Source organism: Zalophus californianus, chromosome 12 (assembly GCF_009762305.2).
Source record: "Zalophus californianus isolate mZalCal1 chromosome 12, mZalCal1.pri.v2, whole genome shotgun sequence".
Taxonomy (NCBI): domain Eukaryota; kingdom Metazoa; phylum Chordata; class Mammalia; order Carnivora; family Otariidae; genus Zalophus; species Zalophus californianus.
This window is the reverse complement of record NC_045606.1, coordinates 83412700-83433611: the sequence shown is the minus strand read 5'-3', so window position 1 is coordinate 83433611 and position 20912 is coordinate 83412700. Positions and strand designations below refer to the sequence as shown.

General features: G+C 41.4%; 1 protein-coding gene across 3 annotated transcripts in view; it reads right to left on the bottom strand.

Annotated features, from left to right (window-relative positions):
• AHCYL2 (adenosylhomocysteinase like 2) overlaps nucleotides 1-13460 on the bottom strand; it is a 164266-nt gene extending 150806 nt beyond the window's left edge. For 2 of the 3 annotated variants that reach the window (XM_027573224.2, XM_027573225.2), the window contains exon 1: nucleotides 12637-13073. In XM_027573224.2, the coding sequence (XP_027429025.2) occupies nucleotides 12637-12999 (363 nt within the window). In that variant the 5' untranslated portion in view covers nucleotides 13000-13073. Of the gene's footprint in view, nucleotides 1-12636; nucleotides 13074-13200 lie in introns of those variants that run through there. The other variant, XM_027573226.2, reaches the window with a different exon arrangement.
• Between the last annotated feature and the right edge of the window lie 7452 nt (nucleotides 13461-20912).

The window sequence follows — 20912 nt, the reverse complement described above, 5'->3', positions numbered from 1 at the left end:
TCACAACTACCAGATTGACAAAATTTAATATCTGATAATACCACACATTATTAAGGATTCAGAAAACAAGTGTTAATAAAACCACTTTAGAAAGCAATTTGGGAGTATCTGGTAAAGTTGGTATACCTCAAGCAATTTTGTTTATGGGATATACACTAGAGAAACTATCATATACGTGATAAGGAAGCATGATTTAAAGATGTTCACTCCAGTTCAAAAAAAAAGAGGAAACATTACTAGGGAATGGGTAAACTGTGGTAGAGTCACACCATGAAGCACTACACAGTAGGTTAACACAACTCAACTAGAAAATCTACATGTATCAGACTAGTTAAAACTCAAAATAAAGTTGAGTGAAAAAAGTAGGTTGCAGAATAGTATCTGCTCTATGGTACCATTTACGTTAAGTTTACAAACATACGAACAATGCTATATATTGTTTATCAATATACAATTGATATTGATAATATATTGCAAAGGTGTTAAAACATGAAGGGGAATAATAAACTGCAAAGTTTGGACAGCAGTTACCTCTGTGATGGAGGGAGAGAAAAGAAGAAAGGGAATAAACAGAGAAGGGGTACAAAAGGCTCTTCAATTTTGTCTACAATGTTTTATATCTTTAAAAGTTATCTACAGAAAATTTTGCAAAATGCCAACATTTGTTAAATTGGGCAGCGTGTACAATTTTCTCCGTACTCTTCCATATGCTTAAAAAAAATTTTAATAGGCTTTTGGTCAAATGAAAACATATACATGTACCAGACAGCAAGAGAAAAATATTTAACTTTTTGTAACCTACATTTGTAAAACTCTTCTAGCAATGTCTCTCTGGTGCCTAATTCCCTTAGTGTGATAGAAACTTTCAACTATTTAGGCACAAACATGCTATATGTGTCAGAGTCTCCTTTTCCCTAACAAGATACTTCTCACAAAATGCTGCCCAAGGAACTAAAAAATCTGGCTTTGTTGATACCAGTGATCTCTTTATCAACCGACAATCAATGTGCCATCCTCAGCCAAAATCAGCATAGTTTAAAAATCTTTTAACCTACAACTAAATTACTCCCCTGAGTCATCCTTAAGTTTCATCACAGGTCTTATGCAAACCTATACTACGAATGACCCAAGAAGTAAAAAGACCAAAATTACACCTCTTTCTAGTTTTAACATAATTTTCCCTCTCTGCCCTACATTCTTTAGTCCCACACACACCCACAGAGGACTCAGTAGTGAGTCCTCCACATAGGTGCAGTATTTCTGGATCTTCCAATCCTGGGCAGATTTATGTGACTCAGATAGCATCAAGGAGTGTGTTCATTAGTACCAAGGGGAACTGAACATGGAACTCTGCTTAACCAGCAATCTAGAATGCAAGCTCCTGAGAGAAAATAAGAGAAGAATAACTTGTCCATCCAAGCATGATGAGTACATCAAACTGAAAATGGTGCCCAGGAACAAGCAGTTCCAGAAACAGGAATTCAAATAAAACTGGCTTTGTAACATTCACTGTTCTGCAGACCCAATGGCAGTCCGTCTGTTTTTGCTTTATTTTCTGGCTCAGTTAAAAGTACCTTAGAGGGCGCCTGGGTGGCTCAGATGGTTAAGCGTCTGCCTTCGGCCCGGGTCATGATCCCAGGGTCCTGGGATCGAGTACCGCATCGGGCTCCCTGCTCCTTGGGAGCCTGCTTCTCCCTCTGCTTCTCTCTCTCTCTCTCTCCCTCTCTCTCTCTCTGTGTCTCTCATGAATAAATAAATAAAATATTAAAAAAAAAGAATTTAAAAGTACCCTAGAGAGTATACTTGTCCCTTCTCAAAAATATGGAAAAAACTATTCAAGTCTTATGAAAATTTGAGTTGTCAGCATTACTTGTTGGGTGTCAGTGTGTGTGTGTATCTCTGTTACACACAGGGTGGGCTCCAGGGTTTATGTGGTCTGTGTGGGATATCTCCGTGGGTACCTGTAGGGAACTCTCTATGGAGATGAGACACATGAGGTCTCTCTGTGGGTGTGGGTATGGGTTTATGTCTGCAAAGGGTTTAGGTAGAGGGGTTTTGAAGGGTTCTGTTTTATGAAGGATCTGTGTATGTCTGTCTGTCTTTGTGTATCTGTGCGTGTCTGTGGTTCTATTGTCTCTATCAAGTATTTTATTACAAGTATTTTAATAAACTTTAGTATACATTTCTACCCTTCCAAAAAACCCTGAAATGATTTTCTTGCCTCTCTACAGTGAGGTTTCATAAGAGAAGCACGAATAAGACCAACTGCTAAGCCAGTATTACTCAACAATGAATAAAAAAAACTAGGGTTCTAGTGGGTATACATTAGTACAGAACCAGAGTTGCCCGAGATTGTGCATTCCTAACAAGCTCCCAGGAGATGCCAATGCTTCTGGTCACAGACCTGTTTGAGTAGCAAGGATCTAAAGGATTCCAAACTTAATACACTGCTCCTAACCAGACTTCAAATGCAGATTTTCCACAGTACCCTCTGACTGACATGTATATCAGATCAGCTTGAGTGTTCTACATCTGATCATAAGTTAGAACTTACCATTTTGTTTTGTATACAAGTCTCCTGTGAGTATGGTTTGAATGAGCCAGCCCTAAGAGGTAAATGACCTCTAAGTGTACTAAAAATGTGAATTTCAGAACTTGTAAAGTTGGAACATGGAAATTTCATAAAGGTTCTGCTACACTGTGAAACCTCTTGAGTAGGCAACCAACTACTTTTCCTAAGGTGATGCATCTCAATTTCAGTATTGACCTCTCCAAACTGTAACAATTACTGCTTCTAGTATTGCTCATATCAAACCAGATCGTATTTATTTATTTTCATATCTGCATTCCCTACCCTCTTTTTGAGAACAAGAATGATTATGTCGCTGATTTAATAGTCCTATCACTTAGCAGTGTTTAGCACACAGGACATACAAGGTTTTTGCACAAAAGAAGTTCACAATACATTAGGGAGATTATTAGAGAAGTATCCAGAAATAGTAAAGTTGCTTCCCTATTTCTATAATATAGTCCAGCAAAGGCCCTTAGAAGGAGACAGTATTAGACCCATCATCTTTTCTCCCTTATAGAAACAACAGATATGAATGTAGTAAAAATTCCTATTCCATTTCTGTCTCCCAAAGCAGAGTCACCCAAGACTAGACTCAGTCAAGCTTTATCCAATAATTTTATAGAAGAAGACACCTTATTTACTTGCTAGGAAAAGAAGTCTTTCTTCAACCTAGAGGAGGTAATATCAACTTTGAAATGTAGAAACAAAAAAAGAAAGAAAAAAAAATGAAATGTAGATGGACACAATTATGGAATCAGGGCAAAATTTTTTCTTCCTACAGTCTCATTATATGTACTCAATTCCTGGCAATGCCTTATAAAAAATAAGGTGTCATTTTGAAAAAGGACCACACATTTTTCCAACATAGTATAACTGCAGAAGGTAAGTTCCTCTATAGACCACTGCAGAATAGGATGTATATTTGAGATATCACTGAGGCTCCAATTTCTATCAAAACATAAATTTAGATCCACTAAACAATAATAAACATTTATAATTATGTTTATTTATAAACAATAAGTAAAATTTGCTACAATAGCAAGTGCTTCGATGAATAACTCACTATAAGCACTCAGTACTGCCAGGATGGCAATTTTTAGTGTCATTCTTGACTTAAATAGTCTTCAATCTAAAGTTACATCTATATGTCCAGCTAAAAGTAAAGAAATAAAAACAGTGGAGGACAAGTTAAAGAAAAAGAAATAGAAAACAAACCTGAAAAAGTAAAATATTACATTTTATTTTGGAACAAATAGAGCTATCTTATATCACAAACAGTCCCTATCTTACATTATGAACAAAGCTGAATTCCAGTCCATGCCAGATGGACTGGGGACCAAGATATAATAAACACAGCCAAAGAAACAGTTGAAGAAAACATAAAATAATTTGTTTATAAACTGGGGTAGAAAAGGCCATTCTAAGACACAAAATGTTTAAGTCATGAAGGAAAACACTGCCCAATCTGACTACATAAAAACTTTCAAAATCATAAAGTCACAAGTCAGTGTCAGTAAGAAATAAAATAGAAAAAAATATCCAGAATAGTAAAGAATTCCTACAAGCTGACATGAAAAACACAAGTCAGTAGGAGGGCAGAGATCTTCATCTATTTTGCTCACTGCTGTACCCCTAGCATTTGGCACATAGTAGTCACTCAATAAATATTGTTAAGTAGGAAAAACGCTAATAAAAACAACAGTAAACAATTTTCCTCATAAAAGACATAAAAATATCCAGTGGTTGGTAAAGGTGGGTGAAAGGGTTGTCTTGTTTATAGTTAGTTAATGTGTAAAATGGTACTACATTTTTGAAGGCATTAAGTTTAAAATGTGGATTATCTTTCAACTCCAGAATTCTGCTTTTAGGTATCTACCCTAGAAAAACACTTATACATGCGTGCGTGCACACACACACACATACACACACACAAATGCATACAGGTAGTTACTATAGCACTGTCTATAAAGGAAAAAAATTAAGTTAAATATGTATCAGCAGAAGAATGATTTAATAAACAACAATAGTATGAACTTTGGAAATCAGTTGTGTCAAAAAGACTAAGATAGATCTACATATATTGATATGGAAAGAGCTCCAAGTGAAAAAAAAAACAACCTGCAAATATATAGTATGCTTTTATTTATGTAAAAGTTATTATAAAGCTACAAATTCTTCTATGTGCAAATATGAATGTAAAGTCAAAAAAAAAAAGTCAAGAAAGATAAATTGATAGCAGAAGTCGCCTGTGGAGAAGGCAATGAGACTGGCTGAGGACCAAGGAAGAACTTCTGCTTTATTAAACTGAATTATTTTATAAGAAAATGTTCAGGCATTACTTATGCAATGAAAAACAATTTTTTAAGGGAAAGAAAAAATAATGTAAACACCATTTAACTGATATGAAGAAAACAAGAACATATTTGGGGGATTAGACAAAAAGACAAAAATACCATTTTGGACATGTGAATTCTTAAGTCCAACTGCAAGTAGGCAGTTGGGCACATACAAGATTGGCATTTGGAAGAGGGGTCTTAGCTAAAGAAATAATCTGGGGAGTTGCTGGGATGTAGATGACACTTAAAGGTATAGGAGTGGTGTGGGTGACTTAGGGAGAAAACACAATGGAAAGAGCAGACAGCTCAGGATCAAGGAGAAAGAGCCAACAAAGGAGACTAAGAAGAAGTGGTCAAAGAAACAAGAGGAAAACTAATAAAGAGCCGTGTCATGGAAGCAAGAGAGGAGAGTGGGTAAGAAGTGGATGTCAAATGTTACCAAGGTCTTGATGAGGGCTGAAAAAACAGACTACCATGTTTCCCAATCTGATGGGACATTAGCAACTTTAGCAAGAGGATTTTGTCCTGGTCAGAGCATTAAGGTGGGAGTGGGTTAAAGAGTTTGTGGAAAGGGCGCCTGGGTGGCTCAGTTGGTTAAGCGACTGCTTTTCGCTCAGGTCATGATCCTGGAGTCTCAGGATCGAGTCCCGCATCAGGCTCCCTGCTCAGCAGGGAGTCTGCTTCTCCCTCTGACCCTTCCCCCTCTCATGTGCTCTCTCTCTCTCTCTCTCATTCTCTCTCTCTCAAATAAATAAATAAAATTTAAAAAAAAAGAGTTTGTGGAAAGAAAAAATGTACATACTGTGTGCTGAAAGCTCCTTTAATGAGCTTAGCTGTGAAAGGGAGTAGAAAGGATAGAAGCAGAGAGGAGATATGGGGTTTAGAAGATAGGGTTTTCAAAATGGGAGAGATTAAATCAAGTTGGAATACTGTAGGAATGGCTTTAGTAGAAAGAGGAAATAATCAAAGGAAGAAGTTCTTTAGGACAGGAGAATGTGATTAGAGCACCTGTAGAGAGGTCTCTACAGAATGAAGGATGCTTCCTCTATCTAACAGGTGGGAAAGAGAAAAAGCTGAGCCCCAGATGCGGGTAGGTTTGTCGATTTGGGAGGTATAGAAATGAAGGAATTCCCTTCTGGTGGCTTCTGTTTTTATACTAAAGTATAAGGCATATCACTGGTTTAAAAAGAACACATGAGATTAGAAAGAGAGACAGTATGAAACAGTCATTTGCAGTGGGTAGGAAAGTGAACTTACTAGAGAAATGTTTAATATTGTTAGGCAATGCTGATTATGCACATGAGGTTGACAATTATGAATTCAGTGACATCATTCTGCCTGGTTTTCTGGTTTTCTCTAGCAACTCTCAGCTCCATGGTTCAGCTCTCAGGCTGGAGAACCTGCTTCAGGGCCACAAAGCTAAAAAACAGCACCCAAAATCATACACAGAATGGGGTTGGCAAAGACCTGATTGCTAATGTTAAGCAGGAGATGCTGCAGCTTGGGTTACACCATTATAGTTCTGAATATCAGATGCCACACTAACAACTCCCCCACTGCTGCCCCTGTAACTTATCTTGCTGCTAGAGGCTGATGCTACTTGGGGATTTATTGATAATGGAAGGGGAAGTTGCAGAGGACATGGTGAAAAGATCCGGGGGAACTGGATCAGCAGAGAGGATGAGGAGAGTGGTAAGGAAATGAGTATTAGAAGATAATGGATAACTGGACGTCAGATAGTAAATGAGGCAAACAGAGATGTGAGGCATAGTGGTTTAGGCCTTCTCTCTAAGGAGTGTAGATTCTGAAATCTAAAAGGTTGCAGAGTGGTCTTCACAGCAGCCTAGGTGCAGGAGCTTAAGCAGATTTCACATGGGAATTTGGTCAGAGAAGGAGGTGGTTGGCAGTGTGACAAAGCCTCCCACTGTTGCTGTGGGCAGTGTTTCATCTCACTAACCCCAAAGGCATCACAGATGGGCAAAGCCTTGAGCAAGTTATTCTCTTTGAGTCTATATTTTCTCATCTGTAAAATAAAGTGAATAATATTCATCTGATAAAGTTGTTATGAGGATTAAATGAGATGAGATAGCTGTCTGGCAGAGAGTAGGTATTCAGTAAATGGCAGCCATAAGTGAAGAGTCATAACTGAAGCCAAGAGAATTTTCCAAGACAAGGTAGTGAACAGTACCAAAGCTGTTAGAGTGATCAGAAGGGTTCACATGGAGCACTGCAGGAAATAAGTTTATAGGGAAGATGAAGTCAGTTTTAGCCTCAGGTTACTTAACTCTCAATGACAGCTTTGCAGTATTCAGAAAGGCTCTAAGGAAAAGGCTGATTTATAGTCAACCAGCTCTAGAACCTCTATACCTTCCTAAATACAGGTTCTGAGCTTAGAAAAACCAGGTGCCCCAAACCAATATATTTCTACTGATAGAACCTTAAAGAAAAGAATAGGAAATCACTAGCTATTAATGCTGTCCAAGTGTCCAGTGTCCAAGAAGGAAAATGGCTAACTGAATTGTTGCAGGATATAGTTGGGGAAGAGGGGGCTAAAAATCATACATATCATGTCTTAAGTTATTTAATCAAAATAGCTTTAAACTCAGAACTGTAACAGGAAATTTCAATCTACTTTTTCCTCTGCTCTGCTCTAACTCTCGGGCCACAGGTCATTCAGACTATAAAAAGGTCCTACAAATTCCATAGAAACCTGATCAAGCTTACTTAACCTTTTACTAGGTAAATGGAATTTCAGCTCCTCTAATTGTGCATACCACTTGAACACGATGGCAGGGTGATGGATCGGGGCAACTGTCAGGATTGTTCTCCCATATGCCTCAGTTATACTTCTCTTAATTATTTAAACAAAGACTACCATGAGAGAAACTGTATATTCTTTATAAACTCAACTCGACAAGGAGCCTAAATAAAATTTTCAATAAATCTTTTCTTTTCCCCTTTCATTGCAGGATAGAGAAACACTTTCTGTAATAAAGAAACTCACTCTCCCTTCTTCACAAATTATCCATTTCTTCAATTAACTGGACAAGACATCAAATACACAACTGCAACTTCAGCTCTGACCAACCTCCCAAAACACCTCTATTTTCAATCTTTCCCAGGCCCAAGGAGAACAGAATTCACAAATTATGCTAATACAAAATACGGGCTACTTTCTCAGAAAACATAAATGTTCAAATATATGGTAAGACCATTACACAAGCTCAACAAATAAAAAGAAATTGCCTGTTAGTGAAATAACAAAAACATCCACAAAAAAATATACAAATTAACTAAGATTTAAAAAGTTCAATCTGAGCTTTGGAACAGAGAAATGAAACTTCAACTGAAAAGCAAGAGAGTCTAGGCTTTGGAGTCAAACAGATTAGAGTTCTGTTAGTTCCATCACATTACTAAATGTGTAACCTTAAGACAAATTCCTTAATTCTTCAATTCTGTTTCCTCAATAAAACAAAGTGAATACTACCTATCTCCAAGAGTTCTTACAAGGATTAAGTAAAATAGTGTATGCAAGGCTCTAATACAGTGCATACACTATTTTACTACATTACTGAATACACAGCAGTGTGCTTCTCCTTCTAATTTAAAAGGCTTAATTAGAGACTCATTCATAAAGAAAGGACTTAAAGAACGGAAAAAATTGTTAGCTGGACAGAAAGGAAGAGCATATTCTTAGGTCCTTCAGATTTATTTATAACTTTAAAAATAAGGATACATTTTGGGCGCCTGGGTGGCTCAGTCGTTAGGCGTCTGCCTTCGGCTCAGGTCATGATCCTAGGGTCCTGGGATCGAGTCCCACATCAGGCTCCCTGCTCAGCAGGAGACCTGCTTCTCCCTCTCCCACTCCCCCTGCTTGTGTTCCTGCTCTCGCTGTCTCTCTCTCTGTCAAATAAATAAATAAAATCTTTTAAAAAAAAAAAAAATAAGGATACATTTTTTTTAAAGTAAGGACAAATTTATCAGATTGTCAGTAAATTATTAATGTGAAAATGCATCATTGATTTTGGAACACTTTTTTATATATAAGATACTCTTCTTCCTTATAATTTTACAAATTTTTGAGGTTCTACATTTGTGCTTTTTTTTTTCCTGTCTTATTTCTAGAATCCTGACTCAGACCCTCCTCACTTTGGTTTTGGAGCGACCTAAACCTTTGGCCAGATAGGCGTACCTTAGAGTTCACTAAGTATTCTGAAAGATTTCTGGGCAAAGACCAGAATCCAGCATCTAAAAATTTAGAAAGAATCAGTGTGGTATAATAAAAAGGACGTGGGCTTTGGAAATAGGTAAAGGTTTAAAACAGATTTGAGTCCTACCTCTGCAACCTGCTAGATATATAACCTTGGGCAAGGCACTTTATCTCTCAGGACCTCATTTCTTTATCTGTAAAATGGAGATAATGCCACCTATATCTCAATATGTTGTTGTCAAGATTAGAAAAATGCGTATAATAATTCCTGGAATAGAAAAGGCCAATGAATGGTAAATCATATTCAGATCAATCTGCCAACAGTCTTACTGAACATTTTGTAAGGCTGTATTTTCCTAACTGGCAAAAGGAGTCATACTGTTCCCACATTCCCATGCCTATAACCAAAAGGTTCCATTTCAGTAATCTATAATTAACCAAATCAAGAGCTTAAAGAATTCAGGGCAAGAAAGAACTAACATGGCTCAACTCATTCTCTGCTGACAGAAACAAATCCAGTGTAAAGTGGATACGTTTGCCAAAAAAAAAAAAAAGACTGCTTGAACATGGTCATTACCAATACTGATGTAAGCAAAAACGAGCTGCAGTTCTTGGGCTTGCAGCCTTACTGTCAGAAAGTTTTAACTTTCCTGAAATATATCCTCTCCTGCCTTGTTTTCCCTGCTGTGCTATGACATTCTTATTATCCTATTTTTAAGAACACAGGAAAGAAACCCTCTCAACTATTACTACTGCATTCATTTGGAATTTATCTGCCTATTTCACAAATCACTTCTTACAGAGATTTTTGGTTGGGGTCACGTGATATGAGTTTATGAAGAAAGACATTAATACAAAATTATGATAGCACCACAAGTTACACGATGGAGGTAGGAGCCAAAGATAAGATGTGACTAAGTAACCTGCACACCATATATTCATTCTTATTAACTACTGCACTTGGGAATTCTGGCTCTTATAAAAAGTTTATTTCCCTTGTGTGGCTAAGCAGAATAACAGACCTAAGAAAACTGATGACAAATACATGAATAGTGTAAGGGAAACCATCAACAAAAATGTGACTTAAGATAAATAAGCTTGATTGTGACAGTTACAAAATAAAAGCAGTAGTCACCAATTACACATACAAAGGCAGCTATTTCAAGCCCTAGTACTCCCAGTCCCTCCCTACAGTGAAAGCAGAAGGGTGTCGAGGTCATAATGATTATTTAAATACACAACCTAAGAATCAAGAAAGACTCAACAAATCAAAATGTCACACTGCAGTCCCTTAGTGAGGTGACTTTCAACTTGGGGAAAGAAGGGCGGTCTCCTGCACTTATTTTAATTTAGTCAATTCAGTATCAAGAAAGTTAAAGATTTTGTCCCCAAAATGGAGCTCAGCAATGCCTTTAGTTGTGTCATACAGCTGTATCCTTGCCCCGGAGCTTCAACTGCTTAACTTCCAGCAAAAGTTGTTTTCTGGTTGCAATTAACATTGTAAGGCAAGCTCAGCCCTGTCTTCCATAGCCTTGAGGCTGCTGAGTAAATCTAGAATCACGGAACCTACATTTTGATGCTGGAAAAACAGGAAGAAAGTGGTTCTGCACAAGGAAAATGGGCAAGAAGCACATCTAGATTTAAGAAAAACAAACTGATATGGTAGCCCGGGATTTTTTAACTTCTTTATATAGAATCTACTGAATGGGGCGCCCCTTTCAGGGGAGGTCACAGGGACATGCACTTAAACCATGATGGGAGGACGAATAAAATAAAATCATCCTTAACAACAATAGCTATCACTTCTTAAGCCCCTAGTGTATGTGCCAAGTTCAACGCTAAAGCCCTTTATAAATATTTCCAATCCTCAATCATATTAATATCCTCATTTTATACAAGCGGAAACTAAGATTCAGAGAATTCAGACAGTTATTTTGTAACTGTCACACTAATTAGTGAGGATACTAGTACTGAAACCCAGATTTGCCTGACTGTAAATTCCATGCCCTAAAAGTAATTTGTTAAACACTATTACCCTCGAGAGATCTAATCAAATTACAGATTTTACACGGAAAGATCCCTAATCACAGAAAAAAGATTTGACCAAAGTTATAAAGTAACTCAGCCAGTCAGAAATGTTTCAGATTTCAGGACACCTACATAGACACTACCAGCCCTAGGACCTGTGCTGCCTCCTGTAATTCCTTCCAGAGGAGTTTCATACTGCAAATGAGACAGACACTGTCCTAAAGCATAATTAAACAAATTCCCTCAGTCTTGCATCTGACATCATCTCTCACGTATACCTAGGGAATTAGAATGAAACAGTTATCTGCTGTATACCTTAATCATGAGACTATTACAACAAAACTTAGGCTGGATCCAGAGTTCCAATTCAGCCAGGCGTTACACAGTGAAACCACTGCAGACTTCTCATCACTTGACTGCTGTTCTGACAAAGCAATTAAAAATCATTCACAACAATTAAAAAATAAGTAAGTCACTGTGTTCATATAATGCCTTAGAAATTAGAGCCATAAATCCCTTTTTTATGATCCATACCTCTGTCTTTTCCAACATTTTCCCCTTTATTCCTGGGCTGATTTAGCTTTATGAGAGAAGAGACACACCACGGATGGCCAGTGTAAGGGTAATACTGGAGTATCACACATCTAGGCTCACTTCTTGGTGTTTCTGAGACTACTGGCTCTTCAAAACTATGTCTGAAAGAAGCTGACGAACGAGACAGGCAGCCTCGCAATGACTGCCTTTCTCCGAAGTGGAAGCATTCTTCCTAACACTTCAAGATCATAATAAAGGAACCAATGAAACAATCATTCTCTTCACACATAGTCGAAAAACCTGGTGGCCAACTAAGCAGTGGGGACGAATATCTGAAAAGAGTGAAGAGACTCTCTCCATTACCCTTCTACATTCAGAGAAGATGCAAGGATACTGCAGTATCTGGAATGAAGGGCACAGCCTCAGTACTGCTCTACGGAAGCGGCTGGCCACAGAAAGGCAGAAAGTCATCATCTGTACAGAAACCAGACGACTGAGGATTTCAATGCGAGGTTAACTACTGCTTACTCGTTCTCCAAATAGAAAAGATGTTTCCACCCTTATTGCTGGGTGAACTCTCAAAAGCCCTAAGGTGTTTCTATACCATCGGGGTCTCCTCCCTGAATAGTCTGGAATATAACACAGGGGAGTGTGCTGGATGCGGGGGCGAAGGGTAGTATTAGGTGCCTCTCCTCCCCTGCCTATTCCAAGTAGTAGCGGAGAGCGCTACCTCCATGTTATTCACAGCGAAGTACGGCCGTGCCACCTGGAGTCTTCGCTCCCCAGCACTGGGCGCAGGTGGGGGCATCTCTAGAGAGTGGATTTGAGGGCGAAAGAGCTCTCCCGGCTAGTACGATCGGAAGAGAGGGCGTGGAGGGTGGTGCTGCCTTGCCGCGAGGATCTGCGGTTCCCCTCCCTCCTCCCTCTCTCCGCGAGAGGCAGCCCGGCCCCAATACCTTCTTGACCGTGCGCGGCGCCTCGGTGACGGTGCCGTCGGGGCTAACCAGGGCCTCGCCGCCGTCGCGGTGCCGCTGGTGCTGGTGATGAGGGTCGCTCCGCTTCATGGCCGACGCCTGAGGCACTTTCCCGGCGGCAGGGCTGAGAGCGGCGGCGGGCCCCGAGCCCGGGCCAGGGGCCGGGGGCCGCTCCGCGGGGGGAGCTGGAGCCTCGGGGTCCCCGCCGCCTGCTGGGGGGGTCATGGCGCTCACAGCCGCGGCGCTCAGTCCCAGTTGCGGCTCCGCCTCGGAGGGGCTCAGGTCCTTCAGCTCCACCTCAGGCACCTTCGCGGCAGCCGCTGCTGACACGACCTGCACCGACATCACCGCCTCCACTGCAACAGCCGGCTCAGACTCCAGCTCCGGCTCCAGCTCGGCCCCGCCTCCCGCCTCCCTTCCCCTGCCCTCCCCCATTCCCCCACTCCTCCCCTCCATCGCCTCCGTTCCCACCCCCTTCCTCCGCCCGCCCGCCGGCCAGCCCAGGCCTCCCCCGCCCCACCCCGCCCGGCCCCGCCCCGCCCCGACCTGGATCGGCTAGCGCGCGAGGCGCCACGGAACCTGTAGTGCGCTTGCTCCGGGCAGCACGCGGCCAGAAGACCGTGGGACCTCAGCCCCCGACCTACACTGCGAGGCGGCGGGGGCGGGGCCCGCGATGTCTCCTGGGAGTCGTAGTCCCAGTCGCCCTGTCTCTGGCGAGTGGGATTCTGTTAAGGGAGATGGAGCTCTAGCACTCGCGACTAACGGAAAGGAAAGGAGTGAGATTAGGTGACAAGACGTAAAGGATGAGGAAGAAAGTCTCTTCAGGAGTTCCGGCTTCCGGGAAAGGAAAGCCAGGAACCCTAGGGTGGGAAAGGTGGGGGAGGAATGACTCCCTACCCTGACAGCATGAATTTCCTCTGTCTGTGAACGTCTGTGATCACGTGACCAGGCATTTAAAGGAAAAGCGGAGGCGTCACGTGGGGACAGGGCCAGCCTAAGGTTTGAAGTGGCTTGGTTTTTCCGTTTCGGTGAAGTTGGGACCCCAACACACTTTTCCGAATTTTAATGGCTTTGTTTGTACAACGAATAAAAATAGGACCATACCTGCTGTGGCAAATCCTGGCACGTTTTGAGTTTGGAAGTTTAAAATCACTCTAAAAAAGAAGGTAGCTATCACTAGGTCGAAATTTCAAAACTAAGGAAAAACACATAGCCTTAAGTAAGGTCAAATCTTCTGACCTATTAATCCAGATAAATACATAAGCAGAGAGGCATATTAACTAAAACATGAACAGTGATTTCCTTAAGTGATGAGATTTGAGATGACTTTGTAATTTGTAGTTTTATGGGGTTTTTTCCGAGATTTTAGATTGTTTATTGATGCCGAAGTAGGTTTGCCAGATAAAATTTTTGTTTTATTTTAAAAGATGTAAGCACAAAAACCTATAGCGGTTTTATTTTTAGTAACAAAAAGATTTTGAAATTAATGTCCAGAAATAGGGGAATGGTTACAGCCTTTAAAATTAAGTTTGCCAGGGGCACCTGGGTGGCTCAGTAGTTAAGCGTCTGCCTTCCGCTCAGGTCATGATCCCAGAGTCCTGGGATTGAGCCCCGCGCCGGGCTCCCTGCTCGGCGAGAGCCTGCTTCTCCCTCTCCCGTTCCCCCTGCTTGTGTTCCCTCTCTCACTGTCTCTCTCTCTCTGTCAAATAAATAAAATTAAGTTTGCCAAAAACTTTTTTTAATGATGAAGAGAAATAAATGTTTATGATAAGATAATATGCTAAAAAGCAGGATACAAAATTTCACAATCCGTAAGATTTTGCTGTGTAACATTTGAAAAAAAAATACATTAGAGGCACCTGGATGACTCAGTCCGTTAAGTATCTGCCTTCAGCTTAGGTCAAAATCCTGGGGTCGCACTCCCTGCTCAGCGGGGAGTCTGCCTCTCCCTCTCCCGCTGCCCCTACCCCACCTCTTGTGCTTGTGCTCTCTCACTCTCTCAAATAAATAAAGTCTTTAAAAAAAGATAAAGAAAAAATACATTACAATGCAATTGACTGAGTGACAGATTATGGGTTAGGTTATTTCTTCTCTATTCTCATGGAAACTGAGGCAAGGGGGAATCTTACAGTTTATGGTTGTTCAGAGAGGAAGCAGTAGCCCTGATAATCCCAGGAGACCTCTGGACATCTAGTCTTTAGAGTAAATTTTCCCTGGCAAAGAGAGAAAGAAATCATTTGTCTTATCTCCTACTTCCCTGTGCTACAGCTGTCTTGGGAATTCTGTTCATTTGTGTAGTTGTTTTACCCTGAATGGAGTCTTTTGTATCCTGGTCTTCAAATGTATGCCTAACACTATGTGTTGGAAGGCATGTGAGCATTGCCGTTTCACAAAGCCCACAAGTCCACCAGACCCGAGGTCTTCTTAAGGTTTCTTTTCACACTGTGGCTTTCAGAATTTCCTTCCTGTTATAAAGAACCAGCCCAGAGCTTCATCCTCCAGCTGTCGGAGCAGAGATTAGCAGCTCTATAACTGATTTCTTTCTTCCTCTTAATACACAAGGGACCTATGGTAGAGCCACCTGGCATGTGTTGGAGCTCATAGACAGCAGCTGCCTACCTGGACTGCCACTAGAATTGATTACTGAAGAGAGGAATTAATTCCTCAGTGGGATGTGGTTACAAAACCTCAGGAGTTGGAATGCTGGAAAGAAACTGATATTCATCCTTTATTTATCCAGGCACCCTCTGCTGGTTAGGACCAAACATCAGGGTACACGCCTCAACCATTCTCAACTCCATCCTACACACCTGCTGCTTCTGCCATCTTTGTTACTGAGGGACACCAGGCACAGGTGAAGATGGAAATACCATGCTGGAAACAGGATGATTAAGCACAAGTTTATGAAATATGTATTTGTTAGTTTGTTTTTCAAAGTTCAAAAGATAGAAGAGTATTTCGTGAAAAGTAAAGCATCTTCAGTTCCTCTCCCTGCATGCAACCAGTTAAGTTTCATCCGCATCCTTCTGGAAATATTCTGTGTATTTATGTATGTATTCTCCTTCTTACAAATAGTCGCCAGGAGCCTTGCTGCTTTCACTCAACAATGGAGATAGTAAACCCAGAGAATTACATATAATTGGAAGGGTCCTCTAATCCTCACACTGTAAAAATAATGAGATTAATAATTGAAGTTAAAATGATTTACTTAGAGTCACTTCAAATTTAGCAGCAGATTCAGGACCAGACGTCAAAGTTCTTCATACTGCAAGATTACCTGACCGATAAGAAGTATGGGATTGGGCAGTCACTGAGTACATGTGGTCCATGACTTCCCACTGGGTATGGAGGGCCTTGTGTTTCTATATGCCACTCTCCTTCCTCTGGGTTAGGATCTTAAAACTTCACCCAAATGTCCAGCCAATGCTTCACCAAAAATTCTTCTGTGTTTGCAAGCTGCATGTTCAGATAGATAGCCATCTGTAGATACCAGGTAGCCTTTGTACTCCATTCCCAACTTAGATTTCACCATACTGCCTTTCCTGTTGTTGTTGTTCTAAGATTTCATTTATTTGGGAGGGAGAGCACAAGCAGGAGGAGTGGAAGAGGGAGAAGCAGGCTCCCAGGGAGCCCGATGTGGGACTGGATCCCAAGACCCCAGGATCATGGCCTGAGCCGAAGGCAGTCACTTAACCAACTGAGCCACCCAGGCACCCCTGCCTTTCCTGTTAATCCATTCAGGAAAGGTTTGGGATTGAGGGACAAACATCACAACTATAAGCAAATGCCGTAGGCCACTCACTGCCAACTGAGCTGTCGTCCGGCCCTTGTGAATGGAGTAGCCACGCAGGCAGTTTATGAAATATTTAGATAACAGTTCTTCCCTACTTATTCAGCTGCCACACCCTGGCAAGCAGGAATGTATGTCCCGTGTGGGAAATTGGAAGAACTTCTGAGGTATCTGACCAACCCAAGAGAAAAAACTTGAAGATAATCATTATTGAGAGTTCTCCCAAGGAAATGGGCCAGCCAGATCACCCTTGGTGAAGACCCCACCCATGTTCACTGTTTCCGAAGAACAATTTAATGTCACACTCTTAAGTATGAGCAGATAGACAGTCCTCAGATATATGAAGAAAACCTTTAATACAAAAGACAGAGATCAACATAAGCAAGGAGAAAAAAATAAAAAAACTTAGAGGAAACAGAGACTATGCATCAAGAAGAAATCAAGACCAAAACAAACAAAAAAATCATTAATATCCTCAGAGACTTAAGATATTATATTTGTGAAAGAACATGCTATTTTAAGAAGTGAACAGTCAGAAAACAAACATGAGACTTTTAAAATAAAAGCATGTAGCAGACATTTCTAAAAACTCAATAAATAAAAAGAGAAAGAAATTAAAACCAGGAAAGATGCATTTTCTCTTTACTCAGATTGTTGAAGAATGGTGGCTTGTTTCATGGTTTTTAAATTTGTGTCTAATGCATGTTTTAACATGAAAGATGGAATGCATTGTCTAGCTACAGTTTTGGGGAAAAGTTGGTCTTTTAGGAATTGTTTTTCAGATCTTCAATAAGTTTTTTCTTTCAATTAAAAAAAGAAGAAGAGGCTCCTGGCTGGCTCAGTCAGAAGAGCGTGTGACTCTTGATCTTGGGGTCATGAGTTCAAGCCTCACTTTGAGTGTACAGATTACTCAAAAACAAACAAGCAAATAAAATGAATTAGAGGACCAGTCCAATAAGTCCAACATCTGAATAATAGGAGTGCTAAAATGAGGTAACAGAGAAAATGGAGTGTGTGTGTGGAGGGGGATGTGAATCAAAGAAATACTTTTTTAAATTTCCCAAAACTGAAAGATGAGAATTTCCACAATGAAAGGGGTCATTAGGTACCCAGCCCAACAGATGAAAATAAACCCACATTAATATACATCATTGTAAAATTTCAAAATTCTGGGGACAAAGAGACGATCTTTAAATGTCTGGAGTGGGTCAAGGAATAAAAATTTTACAAAAGCTCAAGAGTCAGAAAGATATTGAACTTGTTAAAATTAGTTCTGGAAGCCAGAAGATAATTCCTTCGAATACCCTGTTTGCCTTCCCTAGAGAATGATCGGACAATCAGCCAGGTGTGAGAAGGGCAGTCATCTGACTGCTCAGAGTTAGATAGGAGATCAGGGACTAGTCCTCCTGTTTTCATTTCTGTCTTCTGAAGTACCCACTACCTCTAATTCAGAGCCTTCTGGGGATGCTGCAATGTAAGTTTTCTCTATTGCTGGCTAAAACTTTGCTCTTTCAAATCTGCTAAATAATCATTCATCATTTACTCTCCAGCTTTGGAAGCTGTTACTATTGACTCCTTTCCCTGCTCCTCTGTTTTCCCGGGAGGCAAAGATTGAAAGACAGCTAAATCCTGATCCCTTGTATTGAAAAGTCAAATGATAACACCTAAAATGAACATTCAAGAGGTAGTATCATATTGTTCAGACATGTGGAAGTAAATATAAAAATCGTCTAAAATAAACTGGTTGACTCCCAAGAACAGGAAATGATGGGGTATCTGGTAGGAGTCAGGTCCCAAAACATCTGTGTTAATCAACAAGACCTATAGAATGATTTGACTTTTCATACTCTATCCTGTGCAACTTAGATGAAAAGAAAAAGTTTAAAGGCAGGCAGAAGCAATACATAAACAGTTTATGGATACATAACTGCATATGCATATATGAAAGTATAATAATGGGCTGGAAGGCAACCCACCAAACTCAAAGAGTTGTTTTTCTGCCAAAGAGGGAAATTGGGAGGAAAAAAGAACCAGGGATATTGGTCACAGGGGACTTTTGCTAAATCTGTTACACTTTATTTCTTTAAAAAAAAAAAAAAGCTGAAAGCAAATATGGCAAAAAGATTAAAAAAAAGAGTTAATTCTGAGTAGTGGGAATTGGGTGTTTATTAGGTTGTTCTTTATGCTTTTCTATAGCTTTTCAATTTCTTAGGTTAAAGAAAAAAAAATGAAACTCCCACAGGCAGAGGAAGGGATGGGGCGGTGGCCAGACTGCTTAAAAGAAGTTGGGACCAACAGAGGCAGGCCTCCCAACCTAGGAAGATGGATGACGAGGCTGAGAGTGGCAAGGGATCCAAAGGAGCAGATGAGGGAGGAGCTGCCCCAGCCCTGAATGCTCAGAGACCTCTGTTTTCTCAGGGCAAAAGCCAGGCCACAGGGAGCCCCCCAAACCAAGCTCCTTTTGGACCCCGAGGTAGCCCTTCCAGGGATCTAGCTCAGGAGCTTTGGTAGAAAAGTGACCACTGTGACTCAGTCATGAGAGCTGGTGCTCCTGTAAAAAAACAAAACAAAACACTGCAAGATCTCTTGGTTGCGGGAATGTCACGGTCCTGGACCTCTCTCTGCCGCCTAACGTAAGCATTCACAAAAAGTGGGCTCACAGTGCCCTCTCGTGGTTATAGACTCTCTGTCAGCCTCCACGACCAGAGGTAGAAAGGCAACGTTTCTGAGCTTTTAAAGCCCACAGTCTAGGGCACCTGGGTGGCTCAGTCATTAAGCACCTGCCTTCGGCTCAGGTCATGATCCCGGGGTCCTGGGATCAAGCCCGGCATTGGCATCGGGCTCCCTGCTCCGCGGGAAGCCTGTTTCTCCCTCTCCCACTCCCCCTGCTTGTGTTCCCTCTCTCGATGTGTCTCTGTCAAATAAATAAAGAAATAAAACCTTTAAAAAAAAATAAAGCCCACAGTCAACTCCCCCTGCGGTCCCATTCCTCATCCTTTATGTAAGTGTTTCCCATTAAAGAAAGAAGGGATGGAGGGAATGTCCCCAAAGGTGAAAAGAAAGAAAATTGTTAACATTTTCCCTTATTTCAGAAAAGATCATTAGACCACACTGATACATTTTACTGTTTTGAATACTCTTGTTGATAAAGGTTAAAAATAGCTATATCCCTGCTGAGAGAGGCACAAATGGCACTGAGGGGTGCAGGGAGGCCAGAGGGAACCCAGCCCAGGAAACCTGGAGGGGAGGAAAAATCCAGAGTCAGAGCTGAGACTGGAGAGTCTGGACTTGGTAGTTAGGAAGACCCTGGGCCCGGGGTCTGTCACGTACGAGCTGTGAGGTTGTGCGTAAGTCCTTTTGCTTTGCTGAACTTATTTCTTCAAAAAACTAGCTCCTCTGATCCCTCTGAATTAAACCAGAAGCAGTCAAACACAGTGGCCAAGAGCCCACTCTGAAGCCAGATACCCTGGGAGAACCCCAGCATGACCACTTACTGTGTGGCCCGGGTGAACTATCAAACCTCTCTGTGCCTCACAGATCTGTGGTGAGATTCAGTGAATTAATGTATGTGAAGTGCTTAGAAAAGAGCCTAGCAAGCTAGCTGTGATTATAATCATTTGTGTGTAATGTACTTAGAATATGATCAGCTCAGTATGTTAGTTCCAGGGAACCTGGAATCTAGTTCTGGGCAAAATGCTTATGTCCGCATCACATAAACAAACCCGGTCAGTACTCCACAATACCTTCCCAGTCTGTGGCTATCACCCCCTTTCCTCCACAGATCCTTTCCACATGATCCTGAGTCCTTGCAACCCACTTCCCAATCTTCTACTGACATCTTTTTGGAGGAAGTGGGGCTAACAGGCTTTCCTTGGGGAAGTCTGAATTCCTTTGACTGCCCAGCTATGGATCAGAAAGCATTGTCCTCCTGACACCCCTTTTAGAAGGAAGAGGCCCCCAGAGGTGGGGCCCAGGATTGCCACCGGAGCCATGCTCACCTACACTAGACGGGGGGCCCCTTGCTTCCGATCGTCCCTGCAGAGGCAAGCGGCATGTTCTTGCTCAGTCACCTTATGGGCAGCGCACAGTGAGGCAGCTATGGCCACAGAAGAGTTTCTGTCCCTATGGAGCTGACTGGCCAGGAAGGCCAGCCAGCACATTAAGCTGACATCAGCCTGACATCTGTCGGTCGTGACCTCAATAGTACCAAGCGGCTGGCCTTTCAGAATAGCCTGAGGAGGAAGTGGGAAACAAACACGGTGAGGACCAGGTAAACAGGTCAAGACCAGGGCCTATGGATTTTATTTTACTTTACTTTATTAAGATCTCTATGGCCAACGTGGGCCTCAGACTCTCGACCCCGAGATGAAGAGTCACATGCTCTCCTGACTGAGCCAGTCAGGCACCCCTCCCAAGGCCAGGGCCCGTGAAAAAGAAGCACATCAAGAGTTTATACAAAAACCTTTTA